This window comes from Melampsora larici-populina (genome assembly GCF_000204055.1).
Source record: "Melampsora larici-populina 98AG31 unplaced genomic scaffold MELLAscaffold_1, whole genome shotgun sequence".
NCBI lineage: Eukaryota > Fungi > Basidiomycota > Pucciniomycetes > Pucciniales > Melampsoraceae > Melampsora > Melampsora laricis-populina.
This window is the reverse complement of record NW_006768765.1, coordinates 3265406-3292116: the sequence shown is the minus strand read 5'-3', so window position 1 is coordinate 3292116 and position 26711 is coordinate 3265406. Positions and strand designations below refer to the sequence as shown.

General features: G+C 41.7%; 3 protein-coding genes across 3 annotated transcripts; 2 read left to right on the top strand and 1 right to left on the bottom strand.

Annotated features, from left to right (window-relative positions):
• Positions 1-2746: 2746 nt before the first annotated feature.
• On the top strand, positions 2747-4310 carry MELLADRAFT_76378 (uncharacterized protein; the record flags this gene model as incomplete). Its single annotated transcript, XM_007403846.1, has 5 exons — positions 2747-2917; positions 2980-3342; positions 3415-3822; positions 3892-4056; positions 4125-4310. Coding segments are annotated over 5 exons (1293 nt in total), but the record flags the coding sequence as incomplete, so codon positions are not given.
• Positions 4311-4972: 662 nt separating this feature from the next.
• Positions 4973-6797, top strand: MELLADRAFT_70532 (uncharacterized protein; the record flags this gene model as incomplete). Its single annotated transcript, XM_007403847.1, has 5 exons — positions 4973-5363; positions 5446-5646; positions 5718-6157; positions 6223-6521; positions 6576-6797. The coding sequence occupies 4 exons, from the start codon at positions 5553-5555 to the stop codon at positions 6667-6669; spliced, it is 927 nt and encodes a 308-aa protein (XP_007403909.1).
• A 982-nt stretch (positions 6798-7779) lies between these two features.
• MELLADRAFT_87134 (uncharacterized protein) lies at positions 7780-9346 on the bottom strand (the record flags this gene model as incomplete). Its single annotated transcript, XM_007403711.1, has 6 exons — positions 7780-7804; positions 7897-8155; positions 8227-8601; positions 8642-8658; positions 8710-8803; positions 8893-9346. 6 exons carry the CDS (start codon positions 9344-9346, stop codon positions 7780-7782), a joined length of 1224 nt encoding a protein of 407 aa, XP_007403773.1.
• Positions 9347-26711: the final 17365 nt, after the last annotated feature.

Sequence of the window (26711 nt, the reverse complement as noted above, 5' to 3'; positions counted from 1 at the left end):
GCTAGCATCAGAGGAAGATACAGTACAAGCATATATGACAAGTATGCTAATAGGCTCATAACACCACTCCCCCTCCACACCTCAACCCCCTCTTGACAGGTTAGATGTCTTTCCACGGGCTAGCATTAAAACCCTGTGGGACAAAAAGCTTTGCCCTCTCTCACTTTCTCCATGACCTAAAGTATTTCTTTTCTGCATCTGGGGATCTCTCATTAGATGTCTTGACTTTTTCTTCAGCATTGGTTAAGTTCTTCTCAGGTTCCTACAAGTCGTGATTTGCTCCATACCCCTTCCAACTAATGGAGTATTCTAATTTTCCTCTACGCTTTCTTTTGTTTAAAACTTCTTCAACTTCATCTTCTTCATTCCCTTGAATATTGACCAGAGGTGGTGGTTTATTGATTTGACCTCGTATTTCTGTTTCCTTGAACTTTTGTAGGAGGTTCACGTGGAAAAACGGATGTATGTCCTGCATTTCTCTGGGCAACATTAATTTGTAAGCATTGGTAGATATTCTCTTTTCAATTTGGAAAGGTCCCAGCCATCTGTGCAAGAATTTAGTGGTGGGTCTTGTTGTTGACACATGTTTGCTACTAAGCCAAACTTGATCTCCTTCTTCCCATGTTGGTGATTTGAGCACTTTTTGATCGTGATGTTTCTTCATTACTTCTTGAGCTTCATTCATTGCATCTTTGAGCTTGTCTTGAACTTTGTTGATGATTTTCAAGTGTTCTTCAATTACTGGTAAGCATTGTTCATTACTAAGGATTCCTGTGAAGTTGACATCAAAACCGTAGTTAGCTTTAAATGGCTACATTCCTATTGAAACATGAAGATTATTGTTGTACAAAAACTCCACCATTGGTAGGAGTTCTCGCCAATAGTCTTGTTTATATGATACAAAATGTTGTAGATATTGTTCTACTGCCTTGTTAGTAATCTCTGATTGACCATATGTTTGCGGATGGTACACTGTTGATGCTTGTGTTTTGATTCCTAAAACTTTGTTCATTTCTCTTGTGATCTTTGAGATAAATATGTTTCCTCTATCTGACATGATTGTGTTTGGTGTTCCATGGAGTGTCCACACTTCTTGTATCATCAATCTTGCTAACTCTTCAGAATTCATTGTTTTCTGGCACGGTATGAAATGGGCCATCTTGCTGAAGCGGTCTACTACAGTCAAGATGCTGTCATATCCTTCTGAATATGGGAGGTCAGTGATCAAATCATAACACACATCTACCCATGGGCCTTGAGGAACAGGTAATGGTTGCAAACTTCCATACGGTTTTGTGTTCCTTGATTTCACTCTCTGGCACAATTGACAACCTTCCACGTATTTATTGACAAACACCTTCATTGACTGCCAGTGAAAATTTCTCTTGACCATCATTAGAGTCCTCATTCTACCCGGGTGACCCACCATTTTGCTATCGTGTCTTGATTTCAAAATCTGAAGCTTGATATTATTGTTACTTGGTACGACTATCTTTTCTCTAAAGTATAGGATACTATCGTCAACCAAGTAGTCCGCCGTGTGTTTTTAGTTTGGTAAATCTTTACAGAACCTCATGATTTCAGCTATCTTTTCATCTTTCATCAAGAGTTTTCTGATCTCATGAATGACCATTCTATCATTCCCTATTTCATCTGCTGGTGTTATTGCATTGATTTCAACTTCCATCATCCCCTCTTCAAAGAACCAGTCCTCAAATGCATCTAGCTCATCAATGAAAGTGTTGGTGGGTAAGTTTTCCGGCTTGAGCAATTGGCCAAAAGAGAGTTTGTTGCTATCACTTGGTTTCAAATCCGGCCTTCTTGATAGAGCATCAGGTTTTGCAGAGTGCTTTCCTGGACAGAATCGTATCTTGAAGTTGAAACTACCTAATATCTCAGCCCACCTTGCTTGCCTATGAGTCAATTCTTTAGTTGTCATAAGGGATTCTAAATTCTTGTGGTCTGTCTACACTACAACATTAAGCCTGTTGGGATTACCTTCAAGGTGATGCCTCCACTCCTTGAACGCCAAAATTACTGCAAGAAGTTCCTTATCAAAGACTTTGTAATTACGTTCTGCTTTGATCAAAGAGCGGGACAGGAACACTACTGGGTGTAATTCGCCATCCGCCTCCGAGACCTGTGAGAGGACTGCTCCTAATGCAAAATCGGAGCAGTCGCACTCCGGTAAAATGGCCGATACGGATCTGCTATTGTTCAGACCGGAGCTGACGTGAATGCATGCTTCAGAGTTTCAAAGGCTTCATTTCTCTCTTTTGTCCATTCAAATTTCACATTGTCTTGGGATAATTTGTGTAATGGTCTTGCGATCGTTGAAAAGTGATTGATAAATCTTCTGTAAAAGTTTGAGAATCCTAAAAAGGTTAATACCTCTGATAGGTTTTTTGGTACTGGCCAGTCTCGTACCAACACCCAAATCGGGAACACCCGGCCTTCGGGAGCGCTCTGACAGTACTGTCAGAGCTCTGACAGTGTCATATTTCACCTAGCTGTAAACCCTCACGTGAAAACCACTCCCACCTGACGCAGCACTTTCCCTTCCTTAACAGCGCATCTGACACCCACCATCCACCTTTCCAGCATCTCAACATCGTACCTAACACCTCCGGTCCCCTTCCTGTCTCATTCCGGTACCCTTGCTTCCGGGTGCGCCCATTTTTTCTCACCACCGCCTCCATCCCATATATCCTCTAACCCTCTCCTTTCCATCAAGCATACTGTACCAATGGGTGTTTACATCGACACGTCTTATCAACGGATAAACCCCTCATTGCCAGTGCCGCCTCCCACTAAGGACGGCCTCGTTGGGTTGGCATGCCCCATCTGTTTATCAAACGGCCGGACCACTCCGATGAAGTACATCAATTATCTTCCGTCTGGAGCTTACAAAGTCGCTGTGAGTCTTCTTTCCCACTTCAACCGAGAGAATCACCTGACTGACCGCTTACGCATGATCAGTGCGGCATCAAGCCACGTCGAGGAACGCTTGGTCATTACTATCGCACTTGGAGTGGTGCGCAACTCAGACACGAGGTCGCATCCATCAACGCCGGCCATTGGCCCCCATTGGCTTACTGTCCTCCCAAGGCCCCCGCGTTACCAATTTCTAATGGACCAACCACATCCAATTCCACCCCAAATGCCAGCCAGGAACTTTTCCAACAGCTTTTCCAACCTACCGGCTCGCATACGCACCCGCTCACACCCAAGGTCAAGGACAGCATCATCTGTTGTGGAGTTGGAGGCCAGACCGGGGCCAGCCACAAAACGCGTGATGGGCGTAAAGGCAACAAGAAGTGCCTATACCAAGCCTGCGCTTCGGTAAGAGTCTCCTCCACCACTGAAGCATCACACCACTAACCCACATCATACCTCTCACTTATCGTCCAACAGTGCTGCATCTCATTAGGTCAACCAAGTCGCCCATGCCCTGCCAAGGGTCACTCAAAAAAGGAAGAGGCACCCATGCAGGCCTTCACCGGGGGTGCCCCTGCCATCCATCCTCCATTCAAGCCCTCGTCGTCATCCAATTCAATTTTCCCACCAAATCCCTCATTGTCATCCAATAATCCAGCAGCAGCAGAGACAAGTGCAAATGGCTCCCACCCAGCCTCGCTACCAACACACAAACGCATCCCGCTTCAAAGTGCACCAACCGGTGGAACACTGGCTCAAGAATTTAGTGACATACAGCTCGCTGCTTTCTTTGAATTGCGAGAGGCACGGCTTCAAAGCATTTCTCGTACTCAACAAGTCGAAGCCAACGAGTCCAAGACAGTCAGTGTCATTGCATGGCTCAAGGTCAGAGTGGAGAGCTACTATATCAGTATAGAAATCCCTGGACGTACATTAACAAAATCATCTTTGTAGCCGAATGAAGAACCCGATATGTTCACCTTTGTTGCCACGAAGTGGCCAAGCTTCTCACTCCAGCAATGTCAATTCCTAGTCAACGAGGCCGCCCTTGTCGAAGGTCACTCCAACAGCACCTGGTGCCGTGCTCTTTCCGTCTGGAAACACAATTTGAATGTATGGGTATGTACACTACCACTGAACCGATTTTAAACAGACTATAGAAGATGACAACTGACCAATTGATACAGTGCACCACCCCAATAGACGTACCAGCCCGACATCCCATTTTCCCGCGCACAATACTTGTAAAAGCAAAGAACCTTCTACATGAGCAATGTACCCGATTTGACTGGATGAGTAGGACTACCTACGAGACTGCTGGTCCGGATTACACTCCTATGTTGCCCGAAACACCAAAGCCAACACCGAGTGTGACCCACGATGAAGACGATGATGATGTGATTCTTGTTTGCGAGAAACATGTCACCACTCCCACGCTAGATGTAGAACTGGAACAAGGCGTTCCAACATCAGGAGTCAGTCATTTACTTGTCGTATATAAATGCCACAACCCAACTTCTCATTTCATACTATTACAGGTATCTCCCTCAGAAACAGCGGACAATTCCACCCCTGCAAAAGAGCACTGGCCGACTTACAAAGTTCTATCAAGTGACCTACTCCAGTGGATCCAATTGATCCCCCAGATGTTGTCACGGTTGAAAGCGTGGGATCGCGTTTTCAAAACTCGATACCAAGGGAACGATCATACCAAATATCGATACACCCAATGGCTCAACGGTGTTACCGTTTTGAGATTCAGTGAATGGCATGAACAGCAGCTCAGTCTTTCCAACCCGGTTACCCTCGCTGCAGCTCGGCAGAACTTCCTTGCGGAGTTCATTGCCGCTGGTTGCCCGCCACCAGAGAACAGTACCAGCGTGCCTCAGTTAGGCCCGTCGCAAGGTATGCGCAAACGCAAATTGGGCGAAGATTGAAATCTTCCGTTATGACCATGTCTATTTTGCTTTGGCTTTGGGTTATTCCTATCTGTGTTGGAACTGACTCAAACTCCATTCCTTGTTTCCTTGTGTGAATGATTTGTGCCGCTTGTCCTCTCAACCAAACAACCTGCCATCTGTCTGTCACATGTTCCAAAAACAACCAATGTCCAACTGCCCCAATATCTTTTCTCGCAAGATAACCAACCAAAGAGACACTCTCACCAGACCAATAGCCCACCAGCCAATTACGTCGGCTCATCCAACATCGTAGATCCAAAACCAATAATAGTCGCATACCAAAGCACCAGTAGTTATCCGAGGGAGGACTCAACTAGTACTTTGGATCATAAAGAACACATTCAGTGAGCAGCAAGTATTTTTGTTGGTATCACTGCGTAATGTCCCGTGAAAACTCGATCATTTGCACAGCCTGTTTTGGTTTAGGTTTAACATGGAGCACACATACATTCTCTTTACCTTTTCGTGAGTCACCCCTTATTTTCGAGTGTGTGTGTCAGGGTTAGTCATATTCAGAACCATTTTTTTGTTTTTTGGAAAAAAACAGTCCCTGGTTGAAAATTTTCAACCAATTTTCAACCAATTCTCAACTCTACCTCAAAATTTCGGCCATGACAACTGCCCTCAAGCACTCCCTCCCTTTCCACTACTGACATGGCAGACCCGATAGCCGCGGCGGCCAATAGACCAACCACACTCGCCATTGAACCAGAACCAATCATTACTTTGCATTCGCTGTGTGGATTTAGTGAGTACTTTGATTCTTTATTTTGTTTTTGGCTTTTGTTTTTTCACTTGCTGACCACAATGATTTCTTAGAGAATGCACTTTTCAAAGGACCTCGCTTCATCGACACGCAAAACGATTTTGGTTATCGCTCACACCGTGTGGACGTGCCAAGACTCACCACGCGTGGCAACAATGTGATAATGTTTGCAATTACTTACGATCCCTCTCAGCACCCTATGGAGTGGGGATTTGACCAGCGTTCTGCGTCCATCCAAATCACGGAAGAGTTTATACACGGGTGGGACTTCCGTTCGACCTTCAAAGCTTTGCTGTCTCGTTCCGGCATGCAAGTGCCACCTGGAGTGCGGTTGTTTGACTATGAATCACGAAGCCTTCGCACTCATTTGGCTATTGCCCAAATGAATTTCCATGTTGCATACCAACTGGCACGATTTTGCGACAACCTCATTGCCAACTTACACCCCGCGGATGCCACTGTGGAAGAATGGCAAGTCCTTAAACAGTTGCGCGTAAGTCTTATCTGATTGATGGTACACAGCGTTGAACGTTATATTAATCTCTCTTTGATATTCAGTTGCAGGAGAACATGGTTGGGCAAATGCACGACCCCGTTACCCTTCCCACTGCAAAAGGGGTTGTCCACACTTTTAATGCCAAAGAGCACATACCAGGCCGTCGCAAAGTCTACAGTCTGGACACGTCTTTCGGACCGTGTGTCCCTTCGGAACAACACCACCCTCTTGCCGCCAGCATGCGCCTGGTGCTCAACACATTCTCGCATTGGACGTACGATGTCAGTGGTGAGGAGACGTTCATATGTGGCTTCCAAGGTGTTGGACCAGTTGTTACCGAGGCAGTTGTGCATGACAAGACGTGCGTTGGAATATTTACCTCCCTTCGAGTTCTCAATGCTGACATTTGGTATAGATGGGGGAGCCGGATCCACAGCAATCTTGGTGGCTCGGCCGTCCGAAGATTTCCGGAAGAACATGAGTGTTGTAAATTCTGTGTTAAAGCGTGATGTTTTCGCTCGTTATAACTCAAACCTGAAAAAACCTGATACCGGTTCAACATTACAAAATAGTAGCAAACTATACTGAGAATTACATGTTGTGACTGAAATGAAAATTCACAGTCACAGTCAAAATCACTTGCTCCACTTTCCTCTTTGCCCCTATATAAAATGGTTCGTTGTTCAATCCTTGACTGATTCATTGAATTGAATCAGTCAATCTATTCTTTTTGTAATCAAGGGAATCAACTTCGTTTGAGGTGTGATGAGACAAGAAAGATGAATGACAATGTAATGTCAAGGTTTTATCATCAAAATAATCAAGATATTGCATTACATGGACCCTATTGTTGCATTACATAGACCCTATTGTATAATACACATATTGCAATTCCAAAACCGATAGTTGTCGCATATTACAATGATTTAATGAAAGGGAAAGTTGCCTATGAAAGAGATGTTTTCACGTCTAGAAAGCCGCCTGATGAGCCAATCATTGCGCCGTTCTATCATATCCCACATCATGAAATTGAATCGGATTGGATGCATATTTCTGGCAAGTGATGCATACCCGCCATACCACACATTGGTGCACTCCCCTGCCGAAGCATCGAAAAACCAACCGTTGGCGTCTCGGAGTTCGGGGAACAGTTTAGGGTCAGTGTAATACTGACAGAACTCGTCACTTTCCTTGTGTGAGCGGAAGTGGAACGGGTCAACAGGAAAAACAGTGTTCAAAAAGGGGGTGGAGTCGCCGCCCCCATGGTAGATATGATCCACCAGCTTGCAGGTGTTGTCGTAGAAACAGACCTGTGGCATTTGGCGCGGGAAAGTGCGAAGTATAAACTCCTATGTTTGAAAGTCATTTTCAGAGATAGTCAGCAACTATGACAAGTCACGTCTTGGTAGCAACTTACCCGAACAGCACTGACGCTTTCTGCATGAAAGAACGTCTCTCTTGCAAGAACTATCCCACAGGTTCCAACTATTAGCTGGTCATTGTGTGTCTTGCTTCGGGAGAGTGAGATGCGACAGGGGGCAGCGTCACTACCCATCCAACCCTGTTCATGCAAGCGATCGCCTTCATCGCCTTGTTTGACGTTTTCGAGACCAATCAGTTCAGCAGTGTCCCAGTGCTGGTGGACTGTCGGATCCGAAGGGCGATTTGAACCAGGCCGGTTAAGCATTGAAGTGAGAGAAAAGTTGGAAGAGACATGTGCTTTGAATTTAGCATACGCGTCAACATGTTCTTGGAGGTCGCAGGTCGCTGTTCCGTTGGTGGCGTCGCGTTTGCACGGCTGCGCCACACAGCGTTTTCCGAGTCGATTGTGGTGCTCTGGACAAAATCGATCAGACACACTTGCGAGGGGGGTGGTACAAGGCCCATTAGGGGCAGGCTGGCCGTCTACATTTGCAAGTTCACGCAACTGCTCGGAGGTGGCAGTACATCGCCAGTGCCCTATTGTTATGCCATCTGTAACCACAGCACGGATGTCTAACAGTCAACACAGAATCAGATTTAGAGTGATCGAACGTGCTGTAAGTACGAAGGTAGGCCAGACGTACATCCGAGTTTGGCACGGCCGTCTGCCGTAGGTAATGGGATTACTCGTACACATGCAGAGCATGCGTGATTGTGATGCTTCGACCCTTCCAAAGCGATCCATTCTACCACTGCCTTCATGGCTTTGTGATAGCGATGTTCAGGAGCAACAGACGTATCGACCCTCAGACACGCGCCGGCGGACTCCAATTTTTGCAAGAGAGAATTGATGTCGAGAGCATCTCTGCACGTAACTTCGGAAAGCTTGGGTCGTACCTTGGGTGCGCCGGCAAGGGGCGGAAGGGGAACGTCATCGACGTAACACCGATTGAACAGATTGGCCAAGTTGAAGTTTGAAATGCTAGCAGAGAGAATATAAAACACACTATCATCAATATCTTATTGTGGCTGGTGATCAAGCAACAAGGAGGAACCTACTGGGCGAGCATTTGTCCCTCTCGAAAAAACTCCGCCAGTCGATGTGTCATGAAGAAATGACAACTGACCTGGTAGATATCCGCATTGCGCCCGTTCGCAGATGAGAAGTAGGTGCGAATTTTTTTTTTGAATGATAGCTCGGGCGGTAGTGGGTCGAGCATCCTATGAGTCAGTCATTTGGGTTGGATATTCAATTCAGTGTCAGATATGTTGGTGTGTCATTATTGGTGTGACCGCAAAGCTGCGCTGACCTGAGCATTTCAGAGTTACAATGCTGGCAGTATGGACGCCGTCCACGTCGTACAGATATCTGTCCATGCGAGAGCGAAGCTGCAAAATGTGAGGCTTTGCGCAGACTAAGCATTGCTTGACCGGGGAGACCAGAGTGTATTCAGGGATCTTCGTTGTCAGGTCGGGTGAGTAGCCGTGCTGTTGGATTAAGTGGCCAGGTTGAATATGCATTGTATTGAAATTGGGCTGAGTCGTATGCCATAGTTGGTAGCACAATTCCTTGGGCAGAGAAAGGTGTAATGCGTTGCGTAGGAAGGGAATAATGGAATCCGCTTCGTTGCTGATCGTTCCTTTGGAACGGAAAACCACCTCCGACGCTAAGGTAGCAAAGCGTGTGAAGTCGTGGACTGTGAGGGTCGAGTGGAGGTCCGGGAAGTATTGCGCAAGGTTATCGACGAACTTGTGCAAGAGCATGTTGTGGCAGGTGATAGTGATGGTGCAGAAGGGGAACTGTGTGTGAGGTGGTGGTGAGCGGCAGATCCCGCTTTGCGGGTTTTCTGAGGGACGAGGGCGCGCGGGTAGAAGGTGAAATGAGTTATAAGATTTCACCAACCTGTGATGAGTATGTTCAGCACATGGCAATTAAATCAGGACAGGTAGGCGGTCAAATTTCATTGAAAGGTGATATCCCATGTATTCATGGGATGATGCAGGTCTGACAGTCGCGGCCCTCCCAAAGGCCGCAATCTCTGCCCAAATCGGACCGCAGCGTAGTGGACTACGGTCCATACAACGGTGCAGTACGGTGAATCTTCAATTGTACACCGTCTTCGTAGTGAAGTCAAGGTTATCACTACCTAGGTTTCATACTACGGTGCGGTGACACCGTAGTTAGTCGCGCCGTAGCCACCGTAGCCACCGTAGGCTATGCGTACACAGCGCTTACTCAAAAACAAAAAAAAACGAATTACAGTGAAAGTAGATATAAGCAGAAAGAGAAAGTACAAGCCATATTAAATGAGGTAATGAAAAAAAGACAAGCATTAAAAGAATGGAAAAAATCGAGAGACAGAATGAAATGATTGGGCGAGAACTTAAATTTCCTTGCTCTTCTTTTTTCCTTTGCGTAATTCATGATCCAAAAGGTATGTCACTGCCTCCTGAAACTTACCAGAAGGCACTGCCTTATTCTTCAACCATTCTCGGCAACCAACAGCCTCCGATATTGTTGAGGGCTTCATCAATCCTTGACTTGAGACAGCCAACACTGCAACCGCTCCGCAACGCTATGGAATTTGGTCCCTCTCCATTGCGATGCGGAGCCTGCGCTATAAATCGCTCCGCAATGGGATCACTATATATCAATTTTTTTCCCTTCAAGGCTTGCGGAGCGATTGAAACGCTATATTTTCGCTGTATAGCGCGCTATAGTGGAAATCACTACATAGTGCGCTATAAGCAAATTGCTGCGTGATATTGCTATATTGTGGCATTTCATGATCAACTCCTCTGGAGTATATGTATAATGCAAGTTGAAAAATAAGAAATCAAACAGGAGATTCAAACAAAAAAGCTTACATTGAAGTTTTGAACCTGAATAAGATCCAAAGTAAATTGGTGAATGAAGTAAATCGGGTGTCATAAAAAATGGTGATTCAAACAAAAGAAATCCAAAGATGAGTCTTGATTGATAGATTATAAGATGAGTTTCTGTTGATTGAATTTGAATTGAAGGTTATTGTAAAAGATGATGATTGATTTGATAAGTTTGAATTGTTTGAGGGTATGAGGTTAATTTGTTCTTAAACGATTTTAATTTGATTGCCGCTTTTGATGTTGAGAAATCTTCTTCAGCTATTGAAAAGATCTTGATTAACCTGAATCAAAGGTAATAAACGATTGGTAAACTTTCATCAACAGATGATCTATGTAGCATTGCCTTCATCTCCACTCACAAATATTGTAATCAACTTCTTTCAAATCTTGATCGGTTCTGCATATTCTAATCAAACCAATGATCTATATTGAGTTTTAGATGTATAATTTAATCCTACAATCACTATATTCACGTCTTTTGGTTGAGAGTCTTCAGGTAAAGAAGTTGAACCTACTGCAGTTTCTTTATCTTTAATCAAATTCAAGTTCCTTTTTGAATAGTTGCTTGATCTTCATTGGAAGAAAAACAAGGAGGATTGGCAATTGATTCGAACCTAAGACCAGGCAGTGTTAACTAGGAACAAAAACAACAGCCTCTTTAGAAGCGCCACTATATAGCGGGGCAAACCCAGCCCCTTACCATTGCGGAGCGGGTTCGCCGCTATGGAATTTTTCACCTAGGCATTGCGGAGCGCAGTCACCGCTATAAACAGCGGTGGTATAGCGGCTCTCAAAAGCGCTCCGCAATCGCTCCGCAACCGCAATTGAAAGCGGAGCGGTTGCGGTATTGAGACAGCAATATCCGCAGCTGAAGAGAACGTGCGTTCAACAGAGCACAAAGTTCCCGGCCAAGTAATCTTGAGCCATTGTGGCCAATATTGGGAAAGTTGTTGCATTACTCTACCATGCAGACAATTTACAAATAAGCGGAGAGTAAGAAAAAGGTGAAGTCGAGCTAAAAAAGGGACTCACAGCCCACCAGTTGAGGGCACTGGTCCCTTTGCCAATGGGATTAGCACCCTCAAGATAGCATCTTAGTTCAATTTGAATATCCTGAGTTCCCTCAGTCGCTGGTGCGGCTGGAAACAAATTGTCCTCTTCATTGTCACTCACATCAGCTTGATTCACCGCAACAACTTCTACCGACAAGGCTCGTGGTGGTGGCATGTTTTCAGCATATCGAGCAAAAACAGTATCTAAAGAGGTTTGCGCATTGATTTCGACATCTGGACAAAACTTGCTAATGTAGTTTAATTGTTGACGTGGGTTGAGGATGGTGGCAATCTGTACAACCTCGGTTTGGGTGGCTTTGTCAGCGTAAACTTGAAGATGTTTGAGCATCTCCTTGATCATCACGTCAAGGCTAGGAAATGAACTGTTCTGTTGGAGAACTAGAAGTTCATTTTGGACCTTTCAATACTCAGACAAAACCTTGCATCCTGAGGGGAAATCCCCCTCCGTGCGTTTTGTTGCATGCTCAAATACCTAGACAGACATTGATCAATCAATTGTATCTCATGAAATTATATAGAACAGACGCACCTCAAGAACACTGTTCACTGAACGAACAGTGTTCCATTACTCTTCTGATATGCTTAACCAAGGTTGAAATCACTTCACTATGCACAGCTATATGACAGGTCCTCAGTAGTGATGTGGTGTACCACTATTTTAAGGAACCAATACACACCACTATTTGCAGACACCTGCTATTTATTGTATGTAGTGGTGTGTGTTAGTCACTAAAACTCTCTGTGATATTGTATCACTAGCACTATAATAGTGCACATGTTTTTTGAATATGAAAAAAGAAATTCATCAAAAGGCATGTAGTGCACTACGTAGAAAATGCGTACAAAGAACCATTAAACTTGAGTTATGGATTACTTGAGCCGGTCAAGGAAAAGAAGAGAGATTGAAAATGAACCAAGTTTCAAAGAGAGTTGTGAAGCAAGGGGAAGGGAGTGAGGCGAGAAAAGAATAAGATAAGATAGCCAAGCTTTGTATTAGAGAAAGTTGTTAACTTGAAGAATAAGATAAGTTGAATGAGGAACAAGTTTATAGGGAAATGCCAAAGAAACAAGATGTAGGAATATTGACAATGAAGTATTACTTCATTTTTTTCCATATACACAACCAATTCAAAGGCCTTAGAAAATGCTCCGGGAACATTGAGACCTGCCTTCATCCCTTTGTACAATGAAGTAAGTTCTTCAAAGGTTGCACTTTCCAATGCCTTTTGATCAAACCCGCAGACATTGGCTGCTCCAGAAAACACCCTCTCACACAAGTACAGGTGGTTGCAGAACAGCACAGGAAATCCTGAGCCATCTCTGCAAGAACAGGAAAAGAACATGAGTTGTCCTACATCACACAAAGTAGTGAGAAACCATAGTATTGATAAGAAGAATGAAAGAAAAATTTATCTTCCACCATGAATGCATCAAGCCACCAATCAGCCCTCCATTTCATGACTAACATCATTGTCAGGAGAAGGCATTGAAGCAAACACATTGTACTTGTTGTCTGTAACAGTGGCATATTGCTGATTGGATACCTTCAGAATGACAGGATGAGATGAAGTAAAAGAAAATTAAGATGAAAGATAAGAAATTGATCATAAATAAACTGGATAATGGTTGAAATTAGAAAGTACATTTGTTGGAGGGTGATTGAGTGATATGCAAAGTATTTTTGTTGGGAGGATGCTGTTTAAATCCATTGTTTTGATAATCAATCTAGATTTATAAGTCACAATCAATGCTCAGCAAGGGAATTAAAGCATGTTATTTCATACTTTTCAGTTGAAACTCACTTTTTTGATCATGATTTTGATGGGGTGCACTGGTAGGGTAGATGTGGTGGGGGAAAGCCAATGAAAGAAGGTCACAAGGTAGAAAAGTGGGGCAAAGTAGTACAGAGGTGAATTTAAGTATGTGTATACCTTGTGTCCTAAAGGAAAGATAAAGAAGGGTCCTGACAAAGAGCAGGACTTTTGATTATTTGGGTGCAGAGCCCAATGAAATTTCAATAAATTATATATCAGTGCACACTACAGTACACTATGTGGACCACTATATGTGTGGACACACTACCAAAACTTGTGAGTAGTGGACATACCACTACAGAAATTTTGGACTTTTGTATAGGGCTGTGCATCAACCACTATCACAAAAACTAACTTTTCAAAGTGTAGTGCCACAGCACTTTCACAACACTACCACTATCCATTGTGTAGTGATTTTGACCTTGCGCCCAGCCATCACTCAGGGATCTTTCTTGTAGCGGGTGAAAACGCCCCACCACCGCCCTATCCCGGATGCTGGGGTTGTAGCGGGCTTTCAAATTGACAGGGCAAGCAGAACTTACGCCCCACAGCCCTTGGTCAGAGCGGTATGCAGCAACTTGATCAGAATATCAAATTCAACAGTCGACATCACTCTCAAAACAACCCTTCATGCCTGCAACCCAACATGGCTACATCGGACCAGCATGAAAAGCCTCCAAAATTGTGCTACCTAAGAGATCCGCCACTTTTGAGGACCCAAATATTTACAAACACCCCATCTCAATGTCCTGGCACTTTCAAACCATCCAAATACTACCTGGTAAGCATTTTTATACGCTTGATCTCATGTTCACAGACCAAACTGACGTATTCAACCCCACTTTTTTCATGCATCCCTTCCATCAGTGTCTCTGGTCTTTTGCAGCAACTTTATAGGGTACTTTTTATAAGCAGAGTAAGAGTATACCATCAAGTCTCATCACAAACAGAATGTTGCGATGTTCAACTATCAATATCATATCACATCTAATTCAATGCCATTCTACTTGGAAATCTACATCAATCTCATCAAACACAAGTTCCCGGCTTGAAGAACTATCGGATGAATCAAGCAAGGGTCAATGAAGTTTCAAATCGTACAAGAAATCAATCAAAAACCATAACAAGATAGTCTCAACTATCTGCTATCTTGCGAACTCAAATATTCAAATCTTTGATTTGAGGAATCAGCTCAGGAGTTGTTACTGTCAATATAGCTTTCGAAATGAACTGGTGATAATCATTCTCAACACTGAAACTAACTGACATATGTGATACTCATGTCTCTCATATCTTGACTCCTTCTCACTATTTTCAAGTACTATTTCATATGTTTTGTTACATTTCCTCTGATCATCATTCATCTCATATCAAAATTTCAAGTCACTGCTTATGCTGTATCTTTTTATTCATTTTGTGTACATACTATCACCTTCCTTGTTGAAAATAAAAAATGTGAATCTCCTTGATATTGCCTCGTCTTGCTCGCTCGACTTTGAAAAGCATGAAGCGGGGCGAGAGCAGGTCCAACAGGCGCGCTGCTGCCCAACTAATGTAGCGGGTCTTGACTCAAAGCGGGGCAAGAGCGCCCCCTCATGTAGCGGAACAACGCTTCGCTGCAAAAAAACGCTCAAAAGTGGGACACAGCGGAGCGCTTCAACCGTTGTCTGTCACTCTGAGGTTTAGCCACAAAAGCCCTGCAGGCACGCCGGCGGCCCTGCCCGCTCGGGTGCCCGTTGTTTTTTTGGTTGATAAACAAACAAGATACTCTTTTTTCTTCAACAATGTAGGTCATTAGGGGGGCTCAAGTCAAAATATTTTACTACTTTTATCATAAAAAACTTTTCCCAATTGCATAAAATTTCAGCAAAATTTTATGCAATTGGGAAAAGTTAAACAACATCCCAAATTTTTTTGAGCAGCAAATTTACGCAAATTTGTGTAAATCTGCTGCTCAGAAGGAGATCCAAATAAAGTTTTACGGCCCTTTCACTACACCAAATGTCATCTTTACCGGGCGGTAAAGAAAACTACTGACATAGAAAAGTCCTGAGGCAACAGGAAGAGAGCTAAAAATCTGAAAAAATATGCACCTTGTTCCTAGATGTTGGGGCGTCATGATGAGTATTTTTTTGTATTTTACACGCAGAAATTGGTTTATGTACTAACAATAAATGCTGAAAATCAACAAAAACTCACATGTAACAATACCTGAAATTTGGGTCATGAGTATGAGGACAATATTTTGTGGTCTAAAAACTTCAATAACTTTTGCAATTCTGCTCCAAATAACTCGATTTGTGGTTCATTCAAAAGCTGAACTATTCTCCTTCACACTTCATAATGTTAGTAAGGTGCTATCTAGTCATTTAAACACTCTACATATGTTCAAACAGTTCTGCATGAATAGCTCTGTAGGATCTTTTTTAGACCAGCTACAGATGTGATGTCTCAATGAAAAATGTAGAGGAAAGGCTCACCTTTTTCATGAACTTCACATCGAGTGATTTGATTCAGGACTGCAAAAGTTATTGATGTTTGAAGATTCCAAAATCCTGTCTTCAAAGTCAAGGGCCAAATTTCAGGTATTGTTACAGGTGGGTTTTTGATGATTCTCAGCCTTTATTGTTAGTACATTAACCAATATCTGTGTGTAAAATACAAAAAAATACTTGTCATGACGCCCCAACATCTAGGAACAAGGTGCATGTTTTTTCAGATTTTTAGCTCTCTTCCTGTTGCCTCAGGACTTTTCTATGTCAGTAGTTTTCTTTACCGCCCAGTAAAGATGACATTTTGTGTAGTGTTTTTTACAAATTGGGAAAGGTTTTTACAGCACGGTGTAGTATTTACAGCTCAACAAGAGCTTTACAACACCTAAGAAGGGATAATCTACTATGTGTAATATAGTGGAAGTTGCCTAAAGACTGCCTTCTTCAAAGAAACCAGCACCAGGGCACTTGCTGACCACTTTGTGATAACAGAGAAAAAGATAAAGGCACCAGAGAAATAAAGCAATACTGTTGTGAAGTATTATTCCCAGATTTTCAGTGCAAAAATTCCACAAACTATGTTATTACTAACAATACTGTTGTTAAGTATTATCCCCAAAGAGACTTATAGTCTTTAACACACGTAAATAAATTTCTCCTTGCTTTGAAGGGGCGGATGTAGTGATCTTAGTACAAATATAGTATATAAATGATGATTTATAACACTACAACAAAGGTATATGATGCAGAAAGGGGAACAATAATCCCAAAATCATCAAGGAGTACTTATATCCACATGTAACTACCTCTACAATAGTCAACAGCCTCAAAAACCAGCCAAATCCGCCTAAAGAACCCTAAAAACCATGTAATGACGCAATGTAATGATCTTGTTAATAATTTATGATGTAGTTTTCACAGCCAAAAGTGATCAATGACGCAATGATTTAATGTGCAGCCCTTCTTAAGATGAATACAGGTGATTTTTTCCTTGTAAACTAGCTGCAAACCAACTTTTGAGATTACAAATTTTTTCAGATGAGGTCCAATTTTTAATCTACTATAGTGCATCTCATAGCCCTCGTGATACTGATCATTTATGACACCCATATGACCTATTTCTGATGAGTGATGAGTAAGATATTGAGTTGTGAAGTTAAGGTTTTTGGTGTTACATGTTGACTTGTGACTGTAAATTTGAGATTCACACCAATCTCTTATTTCCCTTATAACCTTTCACATACACCTCCGTTACTAATGATTTAGAGTTTGTACATTATGTAATACACTCTTCTGCGTCGAATGAGCTATTTATAAACCTAATCTGAAGTCATTTGACATATGTAATTAGCTGAAAACCTTCATTTTTGACAAAATTCACCCATTTTATTCACTTTCCACAGCTGCTACTCCCTTTTTCTTGCTCATGTAATATGACATCATCTTCTACAACCTTACCTTAATTTCCATCACTACCACCACTACATATGTAAACTACACGTAAAACCCTCGTTTACCATCCTTGAAAAAGTACCTTTCTGCTAATATCTTCTGTTTTTCCTTATCAACCTCCAAGATTAAAATCGTTGCTGTGTAATAAAATGTTGTTCTTTAATATTCTAACCCTAATAAACCCATAAATCAATTATTAATACCCTAAAAACCATTTTCCAACTTTTACACCTATATTTTCAAATTTTTCTTATCTTTTCTTTTTCTGTCTTTTTGTAATAACTTTGTAAGTAAAATATAATGATCTTAGAGCATCCGCACTTGTGCGGCAACTCGGGTGCGGTAAGTGTAAATTTACCAAAACCGCAGGGCTTTTTCCACACCGGTGGAAAAGTAGACCTGCGGTACAAAATTTTCGGATCAATTTGAGGTAAGCCAGAAGTAAATACAATCCTGGCCTACCTCATACTTTATCTCCGGTAACTACCCGGGTCCTACTGCTTTCGAACTCGACTCAACCAAAATCACTCGACCACATACCACCACTCATCAAATGGAAATCAAAGAAACAAAATCTCGCAAGCCATGTGCTCCAAACTGGACAGCGAAAGAAGAGCAGCAACTCGCAATCTCTTGGATACATGTGTCTTCCGAGCCTGAGATTGGAACGAATCAATCCTCCGAGATGTTTTTCAAGAAAGTCGCTGATCATTTCAACTCAAAGATTGATCTTCATCATCGTGATTGGGAACAAGTTCAAACTTGGTGAGTTGACTCGTTCTCTATCAGTACTGATAAATTTACTTACTCATCGTTATTTTGCACAGCTGGAACTCTCTCCGAACTTTGACACTTAAGTTTTCTAGTCGTTACGCTAAAATCAAACGGTCTCCTCGAAGTGGAAGCAATCTTGTCGACATCATGCAAGATGCGAAGGCGTTATGTACCTCAGAAGATAGCAAGAAACGCAAGTTCAAGAGTGAACTCGCATGGGAAGTTTTAAGATTGGAACCGAAGTGGATCGTACCGGAACCTGCTCCACTTCCACTCCCTCCTTCCTCAGCTGTTTCCATCGCCAGCTCAGCATCACCAACTGATAACGAACGCCCTTCTAGTCCGGTTCGACCCTTAGGCAAGAAGAAATCAAAAAGAATGAGATTAAGTGAGGCTAAGGATGAAGAGGGAATTGATAAATTAGCTGAAATCAAAGCAGAAGAACGTGATATAAATGCAAGAAGGGTATCTGCCATGGAAGAAGCAAATTGTCTTACCCAAGAGATGATGGGACCCGAGATTATGGCAAAAGACCTTGAGATTTTAGATAGAGATGAAACTACCATCAAAAGCGAGGTGGCTAGAAAGGCTTTGAAGAGGATGAAAGCTCAGATCCTTCTCAAATATGAGAAGATGGAAGTTGAAGACACTGATGCTTGATAGGTAAGCTTTCTCTTCATTTTCTCAATTGCCATCATTTAGGTTGACCAAATCTTTTTGATTTCAACTTTTCAACACACAGATTTAACTACATTATGTTTTAAAAGTTCTTCAATTCTATTTTTACTTTTGTCTTTCTTTTTTTATATCAAATTGTTTTTATCACCTGACCGATACATGTAAAGAAGCTATAAGGCCAGATTTTCCAGAGTTCTTATACCACCTCGTGCCAACCATCCGGCTGTGATGAGATCACGAGTCAAACTTAAATGTGTCTCACTATTGTGAAGTTCTTGAGAGGCAGCGATGAAAGTGGTAAGTGATGGGGCCAGATGTGGATCTCGGACATTTGGAACCACTCGAGATTTGCTGTCGTAGTCGGAAACAATGGGGTCTTTTTCAAGCCTGGCTTCAACAACCATGTTGTGCAGCACAATGCAGCAATACATGATCTTCCTTATATCGCACATTTTCCATAGGCGGCCAGGCTGTTTGATTATCTCCCAGCGAGCTTGAAGGATACCAAAAGTTCTTTTGATGTCTTTCCTAGCCGCCTCTTGTCTGGTGGCGAAGTAAGCAGTTGCATCGTCACCAGGATGTCGAATTGACTTGATAAGCACTGGCCATGATGGGTAGATCCCATCAGCTAGGTAATATCCCCGTTTGTATTTGTGTCCATTCACAGTAAAATGGATATTGTCGTCAGTTCCTGTGTAAATATAAAATTATTTCTGTCAATATCATAAATAATTTGTATCAGAGAATAGAAATAGAAATACCGGCAAGAAATCTGTCAAACAAAGGACTTTGATTGAGAATATTAATATCATTCAAAGATCCGGGAGCTCCAAAATAAGCATGCCAAATTCTGCAGCTTTTTGAAGCAACAGCTTCAAGTACTATACTTGGAGATTTTTCTTTTCCTTGATACCGTCCTGCCCATGCAGATGGACAGTTTTTCCAAGACCAATGCATCCCATTTATAGATCCCTTACAACCAGGGAAACCTCGTATCTCGTATTCTTTTGTAATGATTTCCAACTCTTCCTTTGTTGGAGGTCTTAAAAACTCGGGGCCATAAATATAAATTATTGCTGAGCAGAACTTCTTCAATGCTTTCAGAGCTGTACTTTCTCCTAACTTCAAATACTCGTCTGTAGCATCAGCTGGTACAGCATAAGCAAGCTGGCGGAGGGCTGAGGTGACCTTCTGCTTGGTTGACAGGCCTAATTGTCCTGTACAATCCTAGAAGCAGAAACACAAATCAAAAACTTTAATAATGAACATCAAAATAATAATGAAGCACATCCTTCTTTGTTCCCAGTATTTATCATGCTGCACTAGCCTAGTGCAAATATCAACAAACATCTCGCGGGGCATTTGAAATCTACGTTGAAATGTCTCTTCATCATAAGCTGGGTTTGGGGAGAGATGGTCCTGAAAAAGTCGTGCATTGGCTCCTACTCTATCCCTGTTCACCATTCGTTTCTTTGGTCTTTCAGTTTCTTCATCGGATGTATCATCCGAGCTTGAATCTTGAGTCCACTGCGCGAGCTCCTCCTTGAAAAAGTCTGTTGTTCTTTTGAGGTGTCTTGAGAAGAACGTATCTGGCATTTTGAATCTTAATCTTCTCAAGTACTTTGGTATTTTCAAAGTTACAAAATTTTCACCGGTGTGGGACTTGTACAGTATGTGAGAAGTAACAAATGTTACTTCTCATATACTGTACACGAGTGTGAAAAACATACTGTATTTGTAATTTTTAACTTACCGTGCAGGTGGGTACCGCAAAAGATACCGAAACGCACCACAAACGAGTGCGGATGCTCTTAAGAATACATTTGAAATAAGATGACATAATCTTGAGTTAATAAGTACACATAAGCCTCTAAGAGCTTCAATTGATCTAAAAACCTTCATTTCAAATTTTCTGCTATACTGAAGTTTCCTAATAATTTGATAAAGTTATGATGATTAATTTTCTTGATTGATCCCATAAATAGATCACCACAACGGTACCGTAAAAAGCTTTCCCCAATTTTTTAAGAAAAGGCCACAAAAATTTTGACTTGAGCCCCCTTATTATAGATCTTCTTGATGTGCAAGTAGGGTCATATAGGCTCCATATAAGTAAATCATTGGATTGTACCACATTTTTGTACCCATAAAGCACTGAAGGTGTGCCCTGGTTGGCCCTGTGTGATTTTTGAAAGCTCTCGGGTCTAGCCAAGGCCGGACTTGGCCCCGTGGCCGGCCCTGAACTTTCAGGGTCAGGTCACAGCCCTAATGAACAGTATGTAACATGTATTGAAATACACAAAAACACTTATTACATACACATGCACACTCAAAACAACGGGTAATATGTAACAAAACATCAATTACACCTCATAACTCAGTATCAAGAGTCAATATCGTTATGATGAATAACAAGTACTTAATATACTTCTTTTACTTCAAATAGTTCCCTGACTAGAAGTAAGTAGTATCCCTTCCTCTGAATTCTCTACTCCCCCAAGTAAAAAAATAAAAGTTGGTGACTTTAAGAACAACAGAGAGTGACCTCCATATCACTCTTCACCTTGCTAACCTAGAAGGTTGAAAGCCTTGGATCCAGCTTCCAGTAGTTTATATTGTCTTTAATAATCATTACTAAAATGTCCTTTTAAGGATTCATATAGCTGTAGTCTGTCTGGCTTTATCCAAACAGGCTGCTAGTCCTTTCCCCTTTTCTTTCCTTCTTTATTTCAGATCTTGACTACTACATATTTGAAATAAAGAAGTAGATTACACTAAAAACCTTACCTTGTGTCCATTTGGTGAGCCTATACCAGTCTAAAAGAGTGTCCTACCCTTGCACTCTGGCTCACAATCATCCTTTGTCTGTTCTTTCAATCCACTCATTAATCCTTTGATATATGAACCTACCAGATCTACTCCAAGCATACCCTCTCCGCCTTCACCCATTGGTACTTTCTGTTGCAATTAGTGCCCATTCAAGTCAAACATTTTCCAAAAAGAGGCCGGGAATGGAGGTAGATGATGTTTTGGTCACTCCAAACTCCAACTACGAGTTGACTGATGATGGTAAGTCCAGAAAGAATCTTTTCTCCATATGTTCACAGTTCCAAATTGACCCTGACCCTTGGTATAACTGTCTATCAATGTTTTTGCAGATGAAGCTTCAGGAGCCAGCAACACCAATTTGATAGCTCAGTACAAACCTGCTCAATCATTTCAAGTGTTGCTTAATTTTTGGCAGCTCCAGATCCCAGATCCCATCCTTCCTGATACCAAAACACGCAACAAGACCACTGGTGGATCCGAACTTTGCAAGTACAAGTCACCAGTACCTAAATACAAGAACTTCAACCCAAAAGTCACCATCAAACTAAAGGTTTTGAACCCCAACATCTTGTGGGTACAATTCAAGCTCCTTCTATTTCAAAACTGCAACAAGGAGCCCCCCGGGTTCCCAATCCTTTCAGCAAGGTGTGGTACAGCAAGACTATTGACATTCAAGGCTTTATCAGCAGCTCTCGTCAACACAAGGCCAAGAATATGGTCTGCAAAGATTTTGAATCCCTCAAGGAGTTCATGAACTATCCTCAGTTGGTTCCAGAATTGACACCCATGGGATTCAACATTCACCATGAAAACCCCAAGGTGACTGCCAATGCAACTTGCACATTTGAGAATGAACGCACACATAACACTCCCAAAGTCTCTTCCAATGATTTGGAACATGGGCCTTTATCTGAGGCCTCTGATGGTGTAAGTACCAACTTTTCTTTGACCATTTTCTATTCCAAGCTTCCTCACTAATGACCAGATCTGACAGTCCACAATCTTAAGCGCCAGGGAACAACATCTTTGCATGTTGATGATGCAGTTTTTCAAAAATTTCCAAGCTGGCAAGAATGTCACAACGGTTCCAAATCCAAAGGATTCGAGTCACTGAATGCTGCTCAACACATCTCCTATCCACATGTGGGCAGATGATTGGGTCAGTGGTTGTTTCCAATGAGACCTTTTTCAGTCAAACTGTCACCACTGATTACAGGTTGGCCGTTGTTTTTCTGGTTTCTTACAGGCTGACAATGTTCCAAGCGTTGAGGAGGTGAATCCCCAAATCAAACAACCTGAATTCTGTTGGATCAATGTTGTTGACTACAAGGAAGAAAAGCAAGCTCTACTTGTCTTAAACCCTTCTAGTACATCTGCTTCTTGTTCACTGTAATTATTATGGGCAACCTTTCCCATATGCTTGATTTCAACCCGCCCCTCCTGGGGTACCATCTGTCCCCACCCCAATGATAACTCCAGCCCCTCAAGTCGACACCTTGACCTTGCTGTGCTTATCACCACCGCCTTGGACTCCCCTATTCAAGGATTTTTTGATCTTTGCTGGTATTCTTCCAGGTATGAAGAAAACACACAACATCCTGGCTGAAGAGAGGATTTGCAATTTCATTGGCATATTGGACCACAACACCTACTCTTTTGAAAACTTTCAAAGCATGTGCATACCTTTTGCACATGCTGATGATATCTACAAGGCCATTCCCAAGCTCAGCCAGACACTCAAATCACAAAATCACTGAGTAGCATCTTTAACTTTGAACCTCACCCCCAAATCCTGTTTTTTCCCTTGTTCTTTTTTATGCCTTCAATATTGGTGATTGCAATCATGCAAACAATTATGGGGCCCCATCAAGTGTTCTAGGTTTTTGACTCACACATTGATAACATGTCTTGTGCTTGTGACTATCCAAGTGGACTTATAAACATTACTATGTTTTCACTTGCATGACAGTGTGGTGATCAATTTATGGGATCAATAATAAAAAATGAGCATAACTAGTGTACCAAAGTTATTAGAAAAGTTCAGTGCAAGGAAAAACTCAAATTGATGGACTCTGATCATTAGAAGCTCTTGAAGGCTTATAAATTGCACATTAAATTATGATGAGGTTATTTATTTCAAACAACTTATTAAGATATATATGAGCTATTAGCAAAGGGATTGTGAAAAGAAAAGTAACAAAAACATAAGAAATTTTTTAAAATATAGGTATACAGGCTGGGAAATGGTTTTTAGGGTATTGATATTAGGTTTATGGGTTTTGTGAGGTTATGATATGAAAGAATAGCATTATATTATACAGTCACAATTTTAATCTTGCTGGTTGATGAGGAGGAATGAAATTTACTGGAGAACAGTACTTTTTCAAAGTTGGTAAAGAAGGGTTTTACAGCTAGTTTACATATGCAATGGTGGTATTAGTGATATTTAAGGTTGCCAAGAGGATTTTCCGGGATTCCCAAGGTTATAGATGATGATGTAACATTACAGGAGCAAGAGAGTGTTAGCAATAGCTGTGTAAAGAGGTGAAAAGGTGTGAATTTTGTCAATAATGGAGGTTTTCAGCTGATTACATATGTCAAATCACGTCAGAATTGGATGGTAGATGGCTCATTGGATGCAGAAGCATGGATTACACCATTTAAAAACTTTAAGCCACTAGTAACATAGGTGTTTGAAGAAAGTTATAAGAGGAATCAGAAATTGGAGTGAACTTCAAATTTTACACTTACATGCATACATGTAAGAACATTTACATACCAAAACCTTGACTTCACAACTCAATACCTCATCCATTACTCATTATCAGTACTTGATATGGCGCCGATTATTAATCAGCATTACAAGATCTACAAGATGCATTTTAGTCATCAAAAATTGGACATCATCTGAAAAAACCTGTAACTTCAAAAATAGGGTCTCAGCCAGATTACAAGGAAAAAATCACCTGTAGTCATCATAAGAAGCGCTTTGTAACATCTAATTACATCATTGATCACTTTTGGCTGTGTAAATTACACCATCCATTAGTAACAAAGTCATTACATTGCGTGATTACATGGTTTTTAGGGGTTTTTGGTCAAAATTGATTGGTTTTTGAGGCTGTTGACAAGTGTAAGAGTTGTTACACATAATATATATACTCATGGATGACTTTGGGATTGTTGTTCCCCTTTCTGCATCTTATACCTTTGTTTTAGTGTTTTAAATCATCATTTATTTACTACATTTGTACTACGTTCACTTAAATCCGCCCCTTGAAGCAAGGGGAAATTTATTTACGTGTGTTAAAGACTAAAGTCTCTTTTGGAAATAATAATTACAAAAGTATTGCTAGTAATTGATATTGTTTTGTGGACTTTTTGTGCTTAAAACTGGAAGAATACTTATAAAGGTATTGAGAACTTTTCTCTGGTGCCTATTATATTTTTCTCTGTTATCACAAAGTGGTCAGCAAGTGCCATTGTGCTGGTTACTTTGAAGAAGGCAGTCTTTAAGCAACTTTTTCTATTCATATATTAGTAGATTATCCCTTCTTAGGTGTTGTAAAGCTCTTGTTGAGCTGTAAATACTACATAGGTGCACATTGATCTTATTGCTTTGTGTTGGTCCCTCTGAAATGAACAACATTTTACTTGAATTGCCTTATTTAAATGCTGAGTCGTATTCAGATCATCTCAGATGAACAACCAGTGACAAAAATTTTCTTGTTCACAAAAGGACCTTTGTGTCTGTTCTCCTGGGAGAAGTTCTGACTTGTTGCAGTCAAATTTTTGACCTCTCCCCAATAATGAGTTCCTCTCATAGCTCAGGGGCTAAATGATTGCTGACCACCAGCCATCATCTTCCTTGCATGGAGAACATACAAGTTGTCTCACTTACTAAACAATGCACTGCAACAGAAACTGACATGGTTCAAAAAAGCATGACAGCATGTTCATTGACCCAGTGGAAACAAGACACATATGATTGAGGAAAACAAATATGTGAGAACTGTGACTCAAAATGCCAAATCCAATGCCCTACAACCAATATCCACAAACAGTGTAAAGCTTATGCATGAGAGCCCCTGGAAACAATTGCCAAGTGGAATCCATGCCGAGATTGATTTTCTTGTCCACTGGTGTTTCATTTGGCAAAGGCTTTGGGTCTGTCAAAAATGTGAATTCAGAACACTGAATGCCTTCTCAATGGGATTGAGATTGACTGAATATGGTGGGACGTACAAAATATGTATCCCTCTTTTGGCAGCTGGTTTGTCTTTTTGCGCTCCATGGTGGATGTGTGTGTTGTCCAAAACTAGGACTGAATTTGCTTGAGGGTAAGCGGTCATGACTGGGAACTAATGAGATTTATATGTCAATATATAAATAAGGGAAATGCTGCAACCAAGATGAAGATGAGGGAGAACTGACCAATTGGTGCTTGAAGAAACCTTTGAAGTGCAAAGATAACTTCCATCTTGGAAGTTCAAAGCCAAGACTCCACCATGAAATATTGCTGGAAGGAGTGAGAATCTTTTGCCACCTTGAGTCCAAGGAATACAGCTGGTGTTTTGGCCTTGTCTGGCCTGGCCAAACTGTTTTTCAAGATAGTGCTCTTGCACCAAGCACTCATATGAAACAACACATCAAAAAACAATCAGAAAAATGTATTTTGAACAGAGACACACTTTGAAAGATACACCCTACCTAGCAAAACCAGCATATCTGGGGTCAGAGCTCCTACCACATGTGAGTACTTTGCTTGTTTTGAGGGGCTTTGGTTAGGCTGCAAAGTGCATGCTTTCTCAAGGGTGAGGTGCAGACAACCTCTCAGATCATTGGCAATGGTTTGTAAGGAAAACCAGGTGACTGTACGTCAATAAACCGTGCATCAATACTTGTCCAAATACAGAGCCGGATTTGCATCAAGCAAATCCAACATGAAATCACAATCCTTGTCTGTCTGAGGTGTATTTCTTCCAAGGTGCGCATAATCAACAGGGTTGCAAAGAAACCAAAAGTGTTTGTTGATATGAGGCATGCCATCATGAGATCCTTTGGCAGCTGATGGGTGACTTCAATAACGGCCACCAGATCTGATTGATGGTTTTCTCAACTTGGAGGTACT